Genomic DNA, 18,228 nt, shown 5'->3' with positions numbered 1-18,228 from the left:
GGCGAGGCTAGAGCGGAGGGCGTGTGAGGCGAGGGAGGAGCCTGTGTGCTGACAGAGCTAGAGCCGGTCTGTCAGTCTGGTGGTGTCATCGGTCTGGAGCTGATCCATCAGCAGCTGGGCAGGAGGGACATACAAACACGGTGCTTGGAACTCATCGCGTCGCTTGCAGCTGCACGTACCGACTGCAGCAACACCGAGGGTTTCTATTCCCAGCTATATAAAGCACGGCGGCTCTTTCATTCACCGCAGTCGCAGGGTTACAGTCTGCGGGAGAAGCTGCACCCAGTGCCCAGAGGAGCTCCGGTGCCTCTATGTGGCACACACACGCAGTACTCGGGAGAGATACACAGCCAGTGTAGGTATCGCACACGGTGCCCAGGAGGCGCAAACAGTCACCCGTGGGCTGCGGCGATCTGCTTCAGTTCTCTGGGCCTGAAACTACTGCCTCCACCTGGCTCCGTCCCGGGCAGTCAGTCCTGATCCTCCGCGCTGCCAGCCTGGGAATCTGCCTTCATGCTCCCACACCATGTCTGGCAAGCACTACAAGGGTCCTGAGGTCAGCTGCTGCATCAAGTACTTCATATTCGGCTTCAATGTCATCTTCTGGGTGAGTGTTTATTCCCTTACGGATTTAGCTCAGTGCCATCTGCCTTCTTTATCCCTAGGCACTGGGGCACTCTGGCTCTGCCCTCTCACTATGTGCCATTGTGTGCTACATGTGTACTCACTGTGTGCCATTGTGTGCTACATGTGTACTCACTGTGTGCCATTGTGTGCTACATGTGTACTCACTGTGTGCCATTGTGTGCTACATGTGTACTTACTGTGTGCTACATGTGTATTCACTGTGTGCCATTGTGTGCTACATGTGTACTCACTGTGTGCCATTGTGTGCTACATGTGTACTCACTGTGTGCCATTGTGTGCTACATGTGTACTTACTGTGTGCTACATGTGTATTCACTGTGTGCCATTGTGTGCTACATGTGTGCTACATGTGTACTCACTGTGTGCCATTGTGTGCTACATGTGTACTCACTGTGTGCCATTGTGTGCTACATGTGTACTCACTGTGTGCCATTGTGTGCTACATGTGTACTCACTGTGTGCCATTGTGTGCTACATGTGTACTCACTGTGTGCCATTGTGTGCTACATGTGTACTTACTGTGTGCTACATGTGTATTCACTGTGTGCCATTGTGTGCTACATGTGTGCTACATGTGTACTCACTGTGTGCCATTGTGTGCTACATGTGTACTCACTGTGTGCTACATGTGTATTCACTGTGTGCCATTTTGTGCTACATGTGTACTCACTGTGTGCTACATGTGTATTCACTGTGTGCCATTGTGTGCTACATGTGTACTCACTGTGTGCCATTGTGCGCTACATGTGTACTCACTGTGTGCCATTGTGCGCTACATGTGTACTCACTGTGTGCCATTGTGCGCTACATGTGTACTCACTGTGTGCCATTGTGCGCTACATGTGTACTCACTGTGTGCCATTGTGCGCTACATGTGTATTCACTGTGTGCCATTGTGCGCTACATGTGTATTCACTGTGTGCCATTGTGTGCTACATGTGTACTCACTGTGTGCCACTGTGTGCTACATGTGTACTCACTGTGTGCCACTGTGTGCTACATGTGTACTCACTGTGTGCCACTGTGTGCTACATGTGTACTCACTGTGTGCCACTGTGTGCTACATGTGTACTCACTGTGTGCCACTGTGTGCTACATGTGTACTCACTGTGTGCCACTGTGTGCTACATGTGTACTCACTGTGTGCCACTGTGTGCTACATGTGTACTCACTGTGTGCCACTGTGTGCTACATGTGTACTCACTGTGTGCTACATGTGTACTCACTGTGTGCTACATGTGTACTCACTGTGTGCCACTGTGTGCTACATGTCTGCCATTGTGTGCTACATGTGCACTTACTGTGTGCCATTGTGTGCTACATGTGTACTCACTGTGTGCTACATGTGTACAAACCGCTCTTAGTCGTTCCTGTTGAAGTCACATACTCCTCTTGTGTAATAGATATATCAGATGTTCATGTGCAAGATATAGTTCCCATTTAGGAAATCATTTTGGTTTGCCATTGTGTAGCTTTGAAGTTTATCAGGAGTGTTGAGATTAATCTGATTTATTATTTTATTTGAGTGACCATTGTGGGATTATGGACCAAGCATAAACAGGATTATGAACCTGGCTAATAGGTTTAGGGAGAAGGATATAACTTCCCTATAAATGATAATAACATTGACAATATTTTGGGGCCATTCTGAAAGCTTCAAGACAAGGAGAGACTATCCAATAATAGTCAGTACAGTCTTTAATGTTGTTGGTCAGATGCTCTTGTGCAGTGGCTTATTAATATCTGTACTAGGTACAGAAAATACGTAAATAAATGGGAAATACCCTTGTTAAAGGGGTGGTTTACCTTCAAGTTAACTTTTAATATGTTATTGAATGGCCAATTCTTAGCAACTTTTCAGTTGGCCTTTATTTTTTATACTTTTTTAAATTATTTGCTGCCTTCTAACTTTTTCAAGCTTCCAAATAGGGGTCCCGGACCCCAGCAGCCCATAAACTATTGCTCTGTGAGGCTATAATTGTATTGTTACTTTTTATTGCTTATATTTCTATTCAGGTCATCTTCTATAAATATATCAGTCTTTCACTCAAATCAGTTGTTAGGATTGCTAGGATAATTTGGACCCTAGCAACTAGGTAGCTGCTGAAATTTCTGCTGAAAAAAAGCTAAATAATTAAAAAAACCATAGACAATATAAAATGAATACCAATTACAAATTGTCTCAGAGTACCACCCTCTGCATAATACAACCCCTTTAAAAGTATGATATCATACACAAGAGTCTGTTGGGCTTTAACAAATACTCTTTCTTGTTGTTAGGGTGGGGGGACACATCTGGTTTGCAGAACTCCAGTTGGACAGCCCCCAGTCAGTGTATATAGCACATTTTAAGTTGAGAAGATTATAAAGACATTTGGTTATGGAGCTGTATCATATTACACAAGTACTAGTTGCATAAAAAAAAGTGAACCAAGGATGAAAGAAAATGTAATTTACTGTTATTATTTAGAAAGCATATATTGGGCATTATTGGGCTGATCCAATATGGTTTGCAGGCCTTCGTGCAAGGACTACATCAGCAAACCCATGTGGTCTTTTCAAAAATTTTTAAATTTGCCCATATTTTGCCCAGGTATTGGTTGGGTGGCAATTGAAGGTCCCCAGATAAGCTGCCAACTCGGTCTGAACAGGCTAAATAGGTAGCTTAAATCTGCCCATGTATGGCCACCTTAACGTCTCTTAACTATAGCATGATTTGCAAGTGATCTTCACTACTTTGCTTAGTATAAATATATTAATCATCCTCTGGTCTTCTTATAAGCAGACATAACTATTGGTAGCTCAATACCAGAAAGTCACCCAGAAGCTCTGCTAATAGCACTTCCAGCCTAGACAAGACATGTAGTCATAATTTGTGTGGGTCTGTGTTGAGTTCTAGACAATAATTAGTATTAAGGATTCACATCCATAATTGTAGGATTTAGCCAAATAGTTAACCAAGTTGAAATAGTAATGTTCATGTTCAGAGCACAATTAACAAAACGGTACCACCTGTCAAGAAACAATTGTAGCCATAGGACTTTTGGCATATGGGCATTTCTTCCACCTGCTTCCTTTTACTGGAATGGTAAACAGTTTCCTATTCAAGTCAATGGGAGACTGCTCGGGTAGTTTCAGGTACTTGTCTGTAAATGTAAATGAGATGTACCATTCAGGTGTTTGCCATTTAACTGGATAGGAGGATGCTGGGGCAGTTTTAGGGGCTTCTCTCTGTCAGCTGAAGTAGTCCAGGGGAGGACCCTCCTTATCCTTATTAGGAAACACATTTTTTCATGAGAGATAATACTATTTGTTGATAGTGCTCAAATTTGAACATTTCTGCTTTAAAATTATATAACATTGAGGGGGGGGAAGGGGGTGATTTATCAACATTCCAGTTTGAGTTTTTACCACAAATAGAGTTTGTTTGTTTTTTGCGGAATTTATAAAGCACAATAATTCTAAAATTTGACATCTAAAAGCTGATGAGTTAATGGAAAAGCAGAGGGGGGGAGTCACTTTCTACCTCTGGCCAGTGTTCCTCTTTTTAAAAAGACACACCGGCCAGAGGTAGGAAGTAAATGACTAGTATCAGTAGAACTTTTCCCTTAAGCAAATCCAGTTCTGGTGTTTTAGGCCACTGCTGCATGGGGCAATGTGGTAAGAAGGATTTTGGCAGGGAAACATGCGTATGCATTTTCACACCAAAATCTGCTTTGTGTGTCTGCACTCAGGCTGATGCAGTGACTCTGGGTGCAGATGCAACGAAGATCTGCTCCGTGTGGCAGTAGCCAAGGGCATTCACTGTACCTATTGAAGCTGGAGACATTAAAATGCAGAGAAGTTCTGGTCTTCTGTGCTTACCCAGGGCCTAACAACTTGGCACACCCAGTGATTCTACATTTTATTCTCCTTATATATTATTATATTTTCTTACATTATAAAGAAACACTATCTGGGTGGAGAACCTCTTTAAATACTGCACAACCTATAATGAGAGAAATCACAAAACTGGTTGTAGTAAACCTCTATGAGAAACTAGATGCATATGCATTAAGACTGATAAAACCAATTCAGACTTACTTGGGATAAGTACTTCAGATTTAACACCTTCTTTTGAAATCCAGCCACTCCATTTTCTGATTAGATTGAAATGTAATAATCTAAATCAGTGCTGTCCAACTTCTGTGGTGCTGAGCCTGGAATTTCTCTATTCTCTAGCATACATAGTGGAGGGCCGCTAATGGAAGCTAGTTTTGACCACTCCCCTTTTTTAAACTGCACCCACTTCAAACCACACCCATGTTATTACAATGGTGGTGGTGGTGCAGTAAAAACGCAAATGCTTGGTCCTCACTGCGGGGATATCAACCATCATTCATATGTGAAAGAATTATATTCTATATATATTAAGACACACCCTTAAATCCATAGGCCTCCTCCTTCCCTGTGGATAGTACAGCAACAAACTCCCAGGACAAATCCCTGCCAGGTTCACCTCCCACAGACAGCATAGGGCAGGCAGAGTATGGCAGACACAGGCAGCATAGGGCAGGCAGAGTACAGCCTGTGCGTGCAATACTCTCCCTGCCCTACCCTGCCTGTGTGTGCCATACTCTGCCTGTTCTATGCTGCCTGTGTGTGCCATACTCTGCCTGCCCTATGCTGCCTATATGAGCCATACTATGCCTGCCCTACCCTGCCTGTGTGTGACGTACTCTGCCTGCCCTGCCCTGTCTTGCCTTTGCCTGCCTTATGCTGCATGTGCCATACTCTGCCTGCCCTATGCTACCTAAGTGTGTCATACACACAGGCAGCATAGGTCAGGCAGCATACAGTGACATAATGCTGGCACTGCTCCTACACCTCCTCTGAGGTGTGAACAGATGAACAAGGTGGGTGCTTACAGCCTGGGCCTGAGGTGTGAACAAATGCAGTGGGTAAACAATGCAGAGATTAAAAGGTGTGAACAGTACAGGGGATTACATGTTTACACAATACAGGGGGATTACATCCTGAATCTGAGGTGTGAACCAGTTAATCTCAGTACTGATACCATTTTAAATTTACACAAAGGTAAGTCATCAAAGCAGCCACACTGAGGGGGGTTGCGGGCTGCCAGTTGGACAGCACTGATCTAAATGATCTAAAACTGGAGAGGAACCCATATGTAAATAAAAGGGGATGTACATAAACATTGTTTGCTCTGCAAGACTTTTCCAAAATTTTGCTGTTTGGCAAATGGCAGTGCAAACTAACATTTTATCAGTTATTTAAGGCTCTTGCACACAAGCTCTTGCTGGGCTCATGCAACATGCAGCGTCTCCCTGCATTCAGTGTGGCCAGTCAGCATAGCCTACATGGAAAATTGGTCCACTTGTGCATTCATGTATGCGGAACACATCCAGAAGCCACAGCATAGGAACACATGAGCAAATGCTCATGAGTAAGAGCCCAAAAGCATGCTTGGAGCTGTAGTTCCAAAGTGTAGCACAGTCAGACTTTCCTCAGCTATCCAGGCCCAGCAGCCCAATTAAAATGCAAATTAAGTTTTCATTGAGAATCCCACTTAATATGTGTGAGGGCAGCATCTGGCAGGGAAAGCCCTAACCAGGCTCTCCCCCAGTGAATAGAGCTTTGCAGCCAACTAGATTATCTATCTACATGCCCCCTGATTGGCCATACATGTCTAGATGTTTGGGTAATATTGGCAAAATTGGCCTGACTTCCCAACCATATCTGGGCATGTGTGGCCAGGTTTAGATGACAGCAAGATGACTGACATACTGCTGAATAACTATTTTTATTTGTGAATATTTTTGTATGGGTACGTTTTGGTTGATGTACATGAGAGAACAGGTGGGGCACAATGGGACCCTTATTTACTAGGACCTCCCTATTATAACCTTAGAGCTTATGTGAAAAGCCTTTGATGTGGAATCTCATACTAGAGACCCTGGTTCAATTCCCTGTAGCAACTCCTGACCATGGACAAGTCACTTAATTTCCTGATGTCCCAGCATACTTAATGCTCCTATAATGGCTGCCTTGCATACAGTAAAGTGCTTTGAGTCTCACAGGAGAAAAACACTTTTAAAATGATTCACTTATAACCAGTTGGACTTTTCTTTTGGAATGCCCAGGTATTACACAGTTCATATTATCGGAGTCATTTATTTATAAACCATTTATTGGTCAGTGTATTATTTGTGTTGTCAGAGCATGACTTCACTTGTGAATAGTCTCCTATCATAGTTCACATTACTGTTCTTTTTGATGCACAGTTCCTAGTCCTTAGTTTGCTTTTGCTAGAACATGATGTACTGCTGGCTAAAGCAGTTTTCATTGCCGTCTCCCTTATACCTATGCTAGCATATTGCTGCTTTCCCTTAATACATGTGCTCTAATTCAGCTTAGTGGGGCACGTTAATAAATGCACATCTGGCAATGGTAAAATCATGTAGCATTTTATGCAGAGCACAGAATCTAGGCCTCCTTTATATCTGCTCTTAATTAAGGCAGGGGAAAGCTCCATATTTCTCCCTGCAGAGAACAAGTGTATGAGAGTAACCAATGCGTGCATTCAAATTGGTTTTAATTATTTTATGTGCTTATTAATTATTAATTGCATTTCATTTGAAAAGACTTTGTAATACAGTCCAAGGCTCTGCTTGATTTTTATTAAGGGCAATGGAATACTGAGTATTTTGATCCCTGCCGCCCACTGATCTCTTTCTCTTGAAGTGAAATGAGGGTGCTGCGAGTTACCCTTCAAAGCCTACCCACACGGGTCTTCACATTCATCTCACTGGGAACTAATCTAGTGAAGATGGAAGGTGATTTGACTGCACCTAAAAAAAAATCTGTTTGCTGTTGCCCTTATACACATTTGTAGTCAACATGCTGAAAAACTAAGAAAGAGAGAAAAATAGCAGCATTTGTTTTTACCTAGATTTAAATTTTAAAATGCACTTGCTACAAAGTACTGAACATTTAGGTTGGCTGGGTACTTGACATTATGGGTGGTGAGAAAAACGTGTAGACCAGTAGTGGCCTGAAAGAAGTAAGCTTTTTTTTTTTTTTTTAATGTATGCATTATGTAATTGCGTTAAGCAAAACAATTTCATCGAAAGATACCCTAATTTAGATTGATTTCTTTGGTTCATGTTGAAACAGAAGTAACAAAATGATATATATATGGATGTGAGAGTATGTATAACTTTATTTATAAAGCGCCACAAGGGTACACAGCGCTGTACAATCTTACAAAATTACACACAGGGAGGACAAGTGTTATAATAAATAAACAGAATAAATATATATAAATACACAGGGAATAAGTGCCATGTGGTATGAGACACAGTATTAAGGAGGTCCCTGCCCTGTAGAACTTACTCTCTTACTTTTCCATAGACAGCAAAAGCAATGTTACCAACTAGGGTTGCACCAAATCCCAGACTCGGATCCAAAACCTTAAAATCACATGGTGTAAGATTGCTGAATTCTTTCTCAGGATTTGCTATTTTGCATAAGCAAATTAGGTTACAGGTTCAAATTGGGTTTGGCCGAATCTTAAGTGGAAGCTTTAGTATTTGGCCAAAAGATTAAAAAAAAAAACCCAATAACAATTTGGTGCATCTTTTATTTATTCTAAGGAATGCTGTTTTCACTAAGAAGGAATTACCAAGGTGAATACTTTGCTAAATACAAAGAAAAATGTTCTGGTTAGTTTTTATTATACTGGTGTAAGCACATTTGGGGAGGTCAGAACTTTGCAGAAGGCCAAATTGCACTAATCCAATTGTTTGGCCTTGAAAGCCAGTAATCAGATGGTAATAGGGGCCTATGCTTAGTTCTTGGACGAGGATTAGATTAAAGGACTAATGCGCTCATTTGATACATTTATTTTTTGTATGCATTGTCTATTATACCCTGATGTTTTTATATTCTTATAGTCTAACCTTAATTTTTTCTTCAGATCTTGTAACCTGATTCACTTTTCATATCTGTATCCGGTTCTTTTGATGTGCTTGTCTGTTTTAGCATTTTTTGTTTAACTCTTCGTTTTGTTATGAAGTAAAAGGTCAAACTATTCTAAAGGCCTAATTGCCTATAGCAAGCATTGGTAGGTAGTATTTACCAGTCACGTGATTAAAAGGAAACATCTAATTGGTTGCTGTGGGTTACTGTACCTGGGCAAAATTAGCGCCTTTTTTTACATATGGCGGTAAAGGCTTTATCTTTGCCCCATAACAATTCCTCATTGTTATACTCCCCTCCACTGTATAATAAACCTAAGGGTTAAATTGCTGATTTTGGTGTCCTTGTTTTACCATCATGCCTTCTGAGTTCCTACTCCTTACTACCACATACCATATTTTGCCTAAAGGAGAAGGAGAGGTACAACCATTGGGGGTCCCAAACGTGAGGCAGTCATTGTAATAACTTACCTGACACCCCAGAACAGTGCTCCTGTTAGCAAAAACCTGCACCAGCCCAGGGTACATGCGAGTGAGTGATGCAGGTTTCTGCTAACAGGAGCACTGGCCCGGGGTATCAGGTACGTGATTACAATCACTGGGGTGTGGGGGGGCCTAACATTTGGTAGCCCCCAGTGATTGTACCTTTCTTGTTTTCTCCCTATTTCAATATTAACTGTCCTTATATGTCCTTTAAAAATATTCTGTCTTCCTATAATCTTTTTTTTCCAGTGATAAACTCAACCCTTCTTAAAATCTTGTTTGTCTCTTCAAAATGTAATTTGCTTGTGGTTTCTGTTTCTCTGTTGATATCATGTAGGCAACTCTCTAATACAATTAACTGAGTTTTCAGTTACTTTCATTTATTCTCTCTGATTATTATCTTCAATCATCTTATTTAACATACACTCACCATTCTAGTACCTAGTGATGAAATCCTCTCACACAGTCCTCTCAGGCGTCCCCAGTAAGCAGACCTCATCGTTTTAAGAAATACAGTTTTCGATAGAGTTCTTGGGATCAAGAACTCATTCTTTTGTTTATCCAGAATATAAATCCCACAGATCCACCTCGTCAGGGTCATAATAAGAGATGAAGAACATGGTTCAGCTCCTGGGGGTTCAGGAGTGTAGAGGGGCCAGTGTACCCTTAATTGATAAGTTAAAGCCAAACACATATATGGCAGAGAAGAGGCAAGGTCTTACCAAATTTGTAAGGTTCTGTGCATACGGTGCTTAAAAGGTGAATGGAGCGGAGTTTGGCATTAATGCTGCTGAAAATCTGTGCTACAACTGAAATACTGAAATTCACTATTAACATGTCCTATGAATTCATTTGACCTGTAAAATAAGGCCAAATAAAAACCAATAAATGTATTCTGTCTAATGAGCTTTCTCAGTTAAGAGCATTAATGTATTGGATGAAATTTTATCATATAAATTAAGGATGTCAGTTATATCTATATATATACAGGTCCTTTTCAAAAAATTAGCATATTGTGATAAAGTTCATTATTTTCTGTAATGTACTGATAAACATTAGACTTTCATATATTTTAGATTCATTACACACAACTGAAGTAGTTCAAGCCTTTTCTTGTTTTAATATTGATGATTGTGGCATACAGCTCATGAAAACCCAAAATTCCTATCTCAAAAAATTAGCATATCATGAAAAGGTTCTCTAAACGAGCTATTAACCTAATCATCTGAATCAACAAATTAACTCTAAAAACCTGCAAAAGATTCCTGAGGCTTTTAAAAACTCCCAGCCTGGTTCATTACTCAAAACCGCAATCATGGGTAAGACTGCCGACCTGACTGCTGTCCAGAAGGCCATCATTGACACCCTCAAGCAAGAGGGTAAGACACAGAAAGAAATTTCTGAACAAATAGGCTGTTCCCAGAGTGCTGTATCAAGGCACCTCAGTGGGAAGTCTGTGGGAAGGAAAAAGTGTGGCAGAAAATGCTGCACAACGAGAAGAGGTGACTGGGCCCTGAGGAAGATTGTGGAGAAGGACCGATTCCTGACCTTGGGGGACCTGCGGAAGCAGTGGACTGAGTCTGGAGTAGAAACATCCAGAGCCACCGTGTACAGGCGTGTGCAGGAAATGGGCTACAGGTGCTGCATTCCCCAGGTCAAGCCACTTTTGAACCAGAAACAGCGGCAGAAGCGCCTGACCTGGGCTACAGAGAAGCAGCACTGGACTGTTGCTCAGTGGTCCAAAGTATGTCATTCGGAAATCAAGGTGCCAGAGTCTGGAGGAAGACTGGGGAGAGGGAAATGCCAAAATGCCTGAAGTCCAGTGTCAAGTACCCACAGTCAGTGATGGTCTGGGGTACCATGTCAGCTGCTGGTGTTGGTCCACTGTGTTTTATCAAGGGCAGGGTCAATGCAGCTAGCTATCAGGAGATTTTGGAGCACTTCATGCTTCCATCTGCTGAAAAGCTTTATGGAGATGAAGATTTCATTTTTCAGCATGACCTGGCACCTGCTCACAGTGCCAAAACCACTGGTAAATGGTTTACTGACCATGGTATTACTGTGCTCAATTGGCCTGCCAACTCTCCTGACCTGAACCCCATAGAGAATCTGTGGGATATTGTGAAGAGAAAGTTGAGAGACACAAGACCCAACACTCTGGATGAGCTTAAGGCCGCTATTGAAGCATCCTGGGCCTCCATAACACCTGAGCAGTGCCACAGGCTGATTGCCTCCATGCCACGCCACATTGAAGCAGTCATTTCTGCAAAAGGATTCCCGACCAAGTATTGAGTGCATAACTGAACATAATTATTTGAAGGTTGACTTTTTTTGTATTAAAAACACTTTTTTTTTATTGGGCGGATGAAATATGCTAATTTTTTGAGATAGGAATTTTGGGTTTTCATGAGCTGTATGCCACAATCATCAATATTAAAACAAGAAAAGGCTTGAACTACTTCAGTTGTGTGTAATGAATCTAAAATATATGAAAGTCTAATGTTTATCAGTACATTACAGAAAATAATGAACTTTATCACAATATGCTAATTTTTTGAAAAGGACCTGTATATATATATATAAAATCTAATATACATTTTTTTTAATTGGGGATACACATCATGCTGGTGTATTGCAAATAAAGGAAAAGTTTTTCTTTGCTTTTTTTTTTTAATCTATGGCAGAGATTATTAACCTATGGATTGGGAACAAAATTCAGGTATGCTATGTATTATGGGTTTTACATGCTCAAGCTGATACTATTACTTGTTATTTCTTGAGCTAATCAGGACAAACATAAACATTTGGGATTAACAATATGCAACCACCTCCCTTCGCCCTTTGTTTTGTTTTGTTATTATGTTTATATTATTTTTGTCCATTATGGGGTTTATTTGTGCACCTGTAATCTGATTATCTACCTTGCAAGGACCAAACATGGAGCAGTTTCATTTTTTTTGGCTGCCCTGTTTAACAAAAAACATAGATTTTTAAAATAATAGCAGAAAGTATGTTCCACACAAGCCCTATTCATGGCACTCATGTTGAACAGTAACTGCTCCCAGTTTATCTTTGAATGAAACAAGCCTGAAAATATGTGAACCTATAGGTGTGGTTCTAGAGTTTGACTTATAATAGAGTTCATTTGGAAGATATATTTCACTTCTCAGTTTGGGTGGAACACTCAGGATCAATAATTATGTCATATGTAAGGAATGTTGCTTATCGTTTTCCTCCTAATATCTCTTATATCCGGTGTGCCTAAGCCATAGATATGCAGTCTCTTGCTAAACACCAACTCCCAACATAAACTACAAACCACTAAAGGGCAATCATCATCACCATGATTTATATGATTATTTGAATAATTTATAATAAACAGGGGTTTTACAATAACAAGAGTGGTAGAATTAGAGGGCCCTGCTCACAAGTGCTTGCAAATAAATACCTGGAACTGTTCCATTTCTATCTGGGACTGAGATCTTAAATATTGTTGCACTAAAAGCTGCATATTCACAGTCCAATTTTAGCTGCCAACATGGTTTCTCCAGACCAAGTCAGTTGTTTACCATGTATCATGCCAAGCTGACAGCCTGTCTGAAATATTTATCTAAATTTAGTCAAACCCCGATTTTACATCTCTTCACTTTAAGTTTTACTGCATTTACCTACTTTGCAGTCCCCTTCTGTTCAAATGCTTTCACTGGGTGCATTTCCAGATTTTAAGTCAGGTTTTCACGCATTTTACACCATTTTTGGCCCATATTTGTAAAAAACACCTGTTTGTCCCATACTTTTAATGAAAAAGTTTTCCTGCATTTTAAGTGGGTTTGTTTTTTTTCACAGTTTGAACCAGTTTTACAGTCAAAGCCTGATTTTTACATACTCCTAATATATATATATATATATATATATATATATATATATACAGGTATGGGACCTGTTATCCAGAATGCTCAAGACCTGGGCTTTTCCGGATAAGGGGTATTTCCGTAATTCGGATCTCCTACCTTTAGGTACAGTAATTAAACCCAATAGGATTGTTTTGGCTCCAATAAGGATTAATTATATCTTAGTTAGGATCAAGTACAAGGTACTGTTTTATTATTACAGAGAAAAAGGAAATCATTATTAAAAATGTGAATTATTTGATTAAAATAGAGTCTATGGAAGATAACTGTAACACTTGTTTGGCTATGAAATGGTTAAACCAGGCTAGTAGTGATATGAGAGCATGTGTTACATGCGACTCTCTTTCTTAGGATGGGCCTTCGCTTAGATGGAAGAAACCTAGACAGGAGCTGAGGGTGTAGTTTAACTACCACTCACTGTAGCTGTGTAGTGCAAGTGCAGGAAATATGGACGCCAGAAAGGTTCTTGCTGTTCAACTATGATACAAGTTTATTGTCCAAGACAAGATGGTAAACAGGGTATCAAATACTCACACACAAGCAGATGTCTATGCCTGTCTCTATCTCTACTCCGCGGCCCTACACTGAGGCAACATTGCCGGATAGGAGAATTACTCCCAGATCTAAACTCTCCTTTGTTGAGGCTATTAAGACTGCCCTTTCTTACTAGGTGCTGACTACTTCACTTTCCTAGAAAGTGCTATGACAAATCTGCTGTGCTTACTAAGACCTCGTTCACGGGACCTTGTCCCTGACTTCTCCAGAGAGTATGGTGGTCTCTGGGGTACAATGGCTTCTGGGGCCTATGTTCTCCTCCCAAGCTCAGTGGTGCTGTTACCTGAGAAGCAGAGGCAGCCTGCTAGACACTATATCAGTCTGTAAGGGGTGTGAACAACCTGACTAACCAATAAGGGATAGTTTCATAACTGTAACCTGAGTACAGACTTTGCCCAATAACAGTATAGATGTGAAGAGGTAGGGTTTAAAGCCATAGGGAGCTTAACCCAATGGGTCCCTACATAACCTTTCCTTAATTCGAAACTTTATGGATAATGGGTATAGTTTAAAAATTCTGCTTTTGCTAATGACAATGAAGCAGAAACTAGCAAGCCTGGAAGAGAACTAAGTTTTACTGACTGACTTTTGTTGCAACACTGCTTTTACCTGCAATTACATATACAATTAACTTAATGAATCTACATAGTAACATAGTAACATAGTAACATAGTAACATAGTAACATAGTAACATAGTAATTTGGGTTGAAAAAAGACATACGTCCATCAAGTTCAACCATAATGCCTATACCTAACCTGCCTAACTACAAGTTGATCCAGAGGAAGGCAAAAAACCCCATCTGAAACCTCTCTAATTTGCCTCAGAGGGGAAAAAATTCCTTCCTGACTCCAAGATGGCAATCGGACCAGTCCCTGGATCAACTTGTACTAAGAGCTATCTCCCATAACCGTGTATTCCCTCACTTGCTAAGAATCCATCCAGCCCCTTCTTAAAGCTATATAATGTATCAGCCAGTACGACTGATTCGGGGAGGGAATTCCACAACTTCACAGCTCTCACTGTAAAAAATCCTTTCCGAATATTTAAATGGAACCTCCCTTCTTCTAAACGGAGTGGGTGCCCTCGTGTCCGTTGGAAGGACCTACTGGTAAATAAAACATTAGAGAGGTTATTATATGATCCCCTTATATATTTATACATAGTTATCATGTCACCTCTTAAGCGCCTCTTCTCCAGTGTAAACAGACCCAACTTGGCCAGTCTTTCTTCATAACTGAGGCTTTCCATACCCTTTACCAGCTTAGTTGCCCTTCTCTGGACCCTCTCTAACTCAATAATGTCCCGTTTGAGCACTGGAGACCAAAACTGAACAGCATATTCTAGATGGGGCCTTACCAGTGCTCTGTAAAGGGGAAGAATAACCCCCTCCTCCCGTGAATCTATACCCCTTTTAATACAGCTCAAAACCTTGTTTGCCCTTGCAGCTGCTGCCTGGCATTGCTTGCTACAGCCAAGTTTATTATCTACAAGGACTCCAAGATCCTTCTCCATTATGGATTTGCCTAGTGCAGTCCCATTAAGGGTATACGGGGCTTGCATATTTTTACATCCCAGGTGCATGACCTTACATTTATCCACATTAAATCTCATCTGCCACTTAGCTGCCCAGATTGCCAGTTGGTCAAGATCCTGCTGCAGGGATGTCACATCCTGGATAGAATTGACTGGTCTGCAGAGTTTTGTGTCATCTGCAAACACTGATACATTACTCATAATACCCTCCCCTAAGTCATTTATGAAAAAATTAAACAAAAGTGGACCCAGTACAGAACCCTGAGGGACCCCACTGAGAACCTTACTCCAAGTAGAGAATGTGCCATTAACAACCACCCTCTGTACCCGATCCTGTAGCCAGTTTTCTATCCATGTGCAAACGACTTCACTAAGACCAATAGACCTTAGCTTAGAAAGCAGTCGTTTGTGGGGAACGGTATCAAATGCTTTGGCAAAATCCAAATAGATTATATCTACTGCATCCCCACTGTCCAGCTTCTTACTTACCTCATCATAAAAAGCAATTAAATTGGTCTGACATGACCTGTCCTTCATAAAGCCATGCTGATTACTGCTCATAATGCCATTCTCCACTACATAATTTTGAATGTGATCCCTTAACAAGCCTTCAAATAACTTGCCCACCACGGATGTCAAACTTACAGGCCTATAATTGCCAGGCTGAGATCTTACTCCCTTTTTAAATATGGGAGTGACATTCGCCTTCTTCCTATTCCTAGGTACCATACCTGATGAGAGCGAGTCTGAGAATATCAGAAACAAGGGCCACTGCAATTCTGCCCCTAGCTCTCTCAGTACCCGAGGGTGTATTCCATCTGGCCCCGGTGCCTTGTTTACATTTATCGTGTGTAACCCTTTAAGCACCATATCCTGTGCCAACCACTGTATAGTTGGAGCTGAGGCAACAGTGAAGATATTGGGTGGGACTTGGCCCACTGGCTCCTCTACTGTATACACAGAAGAAAAGAACTGGTTAAGCACATCTGCCTTTTCTGTATCCGCTGTAACCATATTGTTATTATAACTCAATGGGGCCACACCCTCAACCTGCATCTTTTTACTATTAATATACTTAAAAAACTTTTTGGGGTTAGTCTTGGCCTCGGCCGCGATGCGCTCCTCATTTTCTATCTTTGCCTTCCGGATTGCTGTTTTACAACACTTGTTATAGTGTTTATATTCATTAAACGCAGCTACTGTCCCCTCTGACTTATATTTCTTAAAAGCTTTCCTTTTTCTCCCTATTAACTTCTTTACCTCAGAGTTAAGCCACATGGGGTGATTCTTAACACTTCTGCTTTTTCTTATTAATGGAATGAATTGAGAACAGTAATGATTTAATATCATTTTAAATGACAACCATTTCTGCTCTGTATTTTTATCAGAAAACTTAATGCCCCAATCTATGCCCTGAAGCACTGCCCTTAAGGAGCTAAAATTTGCCTTCCTAAAATTCAGTGTCTTTGTTGCCCCCGTGTAAAATTGTTTCCTGCACCAAACATCAAATGAAATAACATTATGGTCACTATTACCCAGGGGTTCAACCACTTGCACATTTGCTATACGTTCTGGGTCATTAGAGATCACTAGATCTAGTATAGCATTGTTCCTGGTTGGCTCCTCAACAACCTGTAACATAAAGTTGTCGTGCAGCAAGTTTATAAACTTGTTCCCATTTACTGTCCTGGCAGTACTATTGCCCCAGTCAATATCAGGGTAATTAAAATCCCCCATTATTATCACTTGCCCCAAACTAGCAGCCTTTTCTATTTGCAACAGGAGCTGGGCCTCCTCCTCTTCGCTTACATTAGGGGGTCTATAGCATACCCCTACAATTAGTTTGGTAGATTCTTTACTATCTGTGAGAAGCTCAACTCATAAGGATTCAGCTCCCTCTGTTACCCCCATAACTTCCTCCTTAAAGGAACAGTAACACCAAAAAATGAAAGTGTATAAAAATAATTAATATATTAAGTACTATTGCCCTGCACTGGTAAAAGTTGTGTGTTTGCTTCTTAAACACTACTACAGTTTATATAAATACCCTGTTGTGTAGCCATGGGGGCAGCCATTTAAATTGAAAAAAGGAGAAAAGGCACAGGTTACTAAGCAGATAACAGATAAGTAGCATAGATTCCCATTGTATTCTACACAGTTATCTGTTATCTTCTTATGTAACCTGTGCCTTTCCTACTTTTTTCAATTTAAATGGCTGCCCCCATGGCTACACAACAGCTATTTCTATTAACTACAGTAGTCTTTCTGAAGCAAACGCACAACTTTTACCAGTGCAGGGCAACAGTACATTATATTTTAATTATTTTAAAACATTTTTATTTTTTAGTGTTACTGTTCCTTTAATATTTGCTTTTAAGTCGTGCTTAATGAACAGACACACTCCTCCTCCTTTTCTATTGCCCCTGTCCCTCCGAAACAATGTATACCCCCCAATATTAACTGCCCAGTCATGAGACTCATTCAACCAAGTTTCAGCAACACCAATCACATCATATTTCCGCTCCAACGCCAGTACCTCCAGCTCTCCCATTTTACCAGTCAGACTCCTTGCATTGGTAAACATACATTTAATACTGGTTCCGGCGTGAGAATGACGTGTAAACAACTTATGGGCCTCCCTGCCATTATCAGTATCCCGAAGCAAGTCTCCTCCCCCAATTTCCCTTACTATGCCCACTACCTCATCTATCCTGTCTACCACAGAATTTCCCGCTGCACCCTCCCCCCCCCACTCCTAGTTTAAAATCTCCTCCAACCCTCTAGCCATCTTTTCCCCCAAAGCAGCTGCCCCATCATCATTGAGGTGCAGCCCATCCCTGGCAAAGAGCCTGTAGCCGATTGAGAAATCAGCCCAGTTCTGGAGAAACCCAAAGCCCTCCTCCCTGCACCAATCTCTCAGCCACGCATTAATCTCCCTGAGCTCCCGCTGCCTTCTTAATGTTGCTCGTGGCACAGGTAATATCTGAGAAAATTACCTTGGAAGTCCTCGCCCTCAACTTTGCACCTAGCTTTTTAAAATCGTTCTTGAGGACTTCCCCCCCTCCTCTAACTTTGTCATTGGTACCTATGTGTACCAAGACCGCCGGGTCTTCCCCA

The 18,228-nt window shown here is 41.2% G+C and overlaps 1 protein-coding gene across 2 annotated transcripts in view; it reads left to right on the top strand.

The window, feature by feature from the left end:
* Window positions 1-36: 36 nt before the first annotated feature.
* Window positions 37-18,228, top strand: part of tspan5 (tetraspanin 5) — a 72,962-nt gene continuing 54,770 nt past the window's right edge. Inside the window, exon 1 of one of the 2 annotated variants that reach the window (XM_031901463.1) lies at window positions 37-607. In XM_031901463.1, coding sequence (XP_031757323.1) covers window positions 527-607 — 81 coding nt within the window. In that variant the 5' untranslated portion in view covers window positions 37-526. 2 annotated transcript variants of the gene reach the window in all.

The sequence above is a fragment of the Xenopus tropicalis genome, chromosome 1 (assembly GCF_000004195.4).
Source record: "Xenopus tropicalis strain Nigerian chromosome 1, UCB_Xtro_10.0, whole genome shotgun sequence".
In the NCBI taxonomy this organism is placed as follows: domain Eukaryota; kingdom Metazoa; phylum Chordata; class Amphibia; order Anura; family Pipidae; genus Xenopus; species Xenopus tropicalis.
The sequence above is the reverse complement of the archived record's forward strand: the minus strand, read 5'-3'. Positions and strand labels throughout refer to the sequence as shown.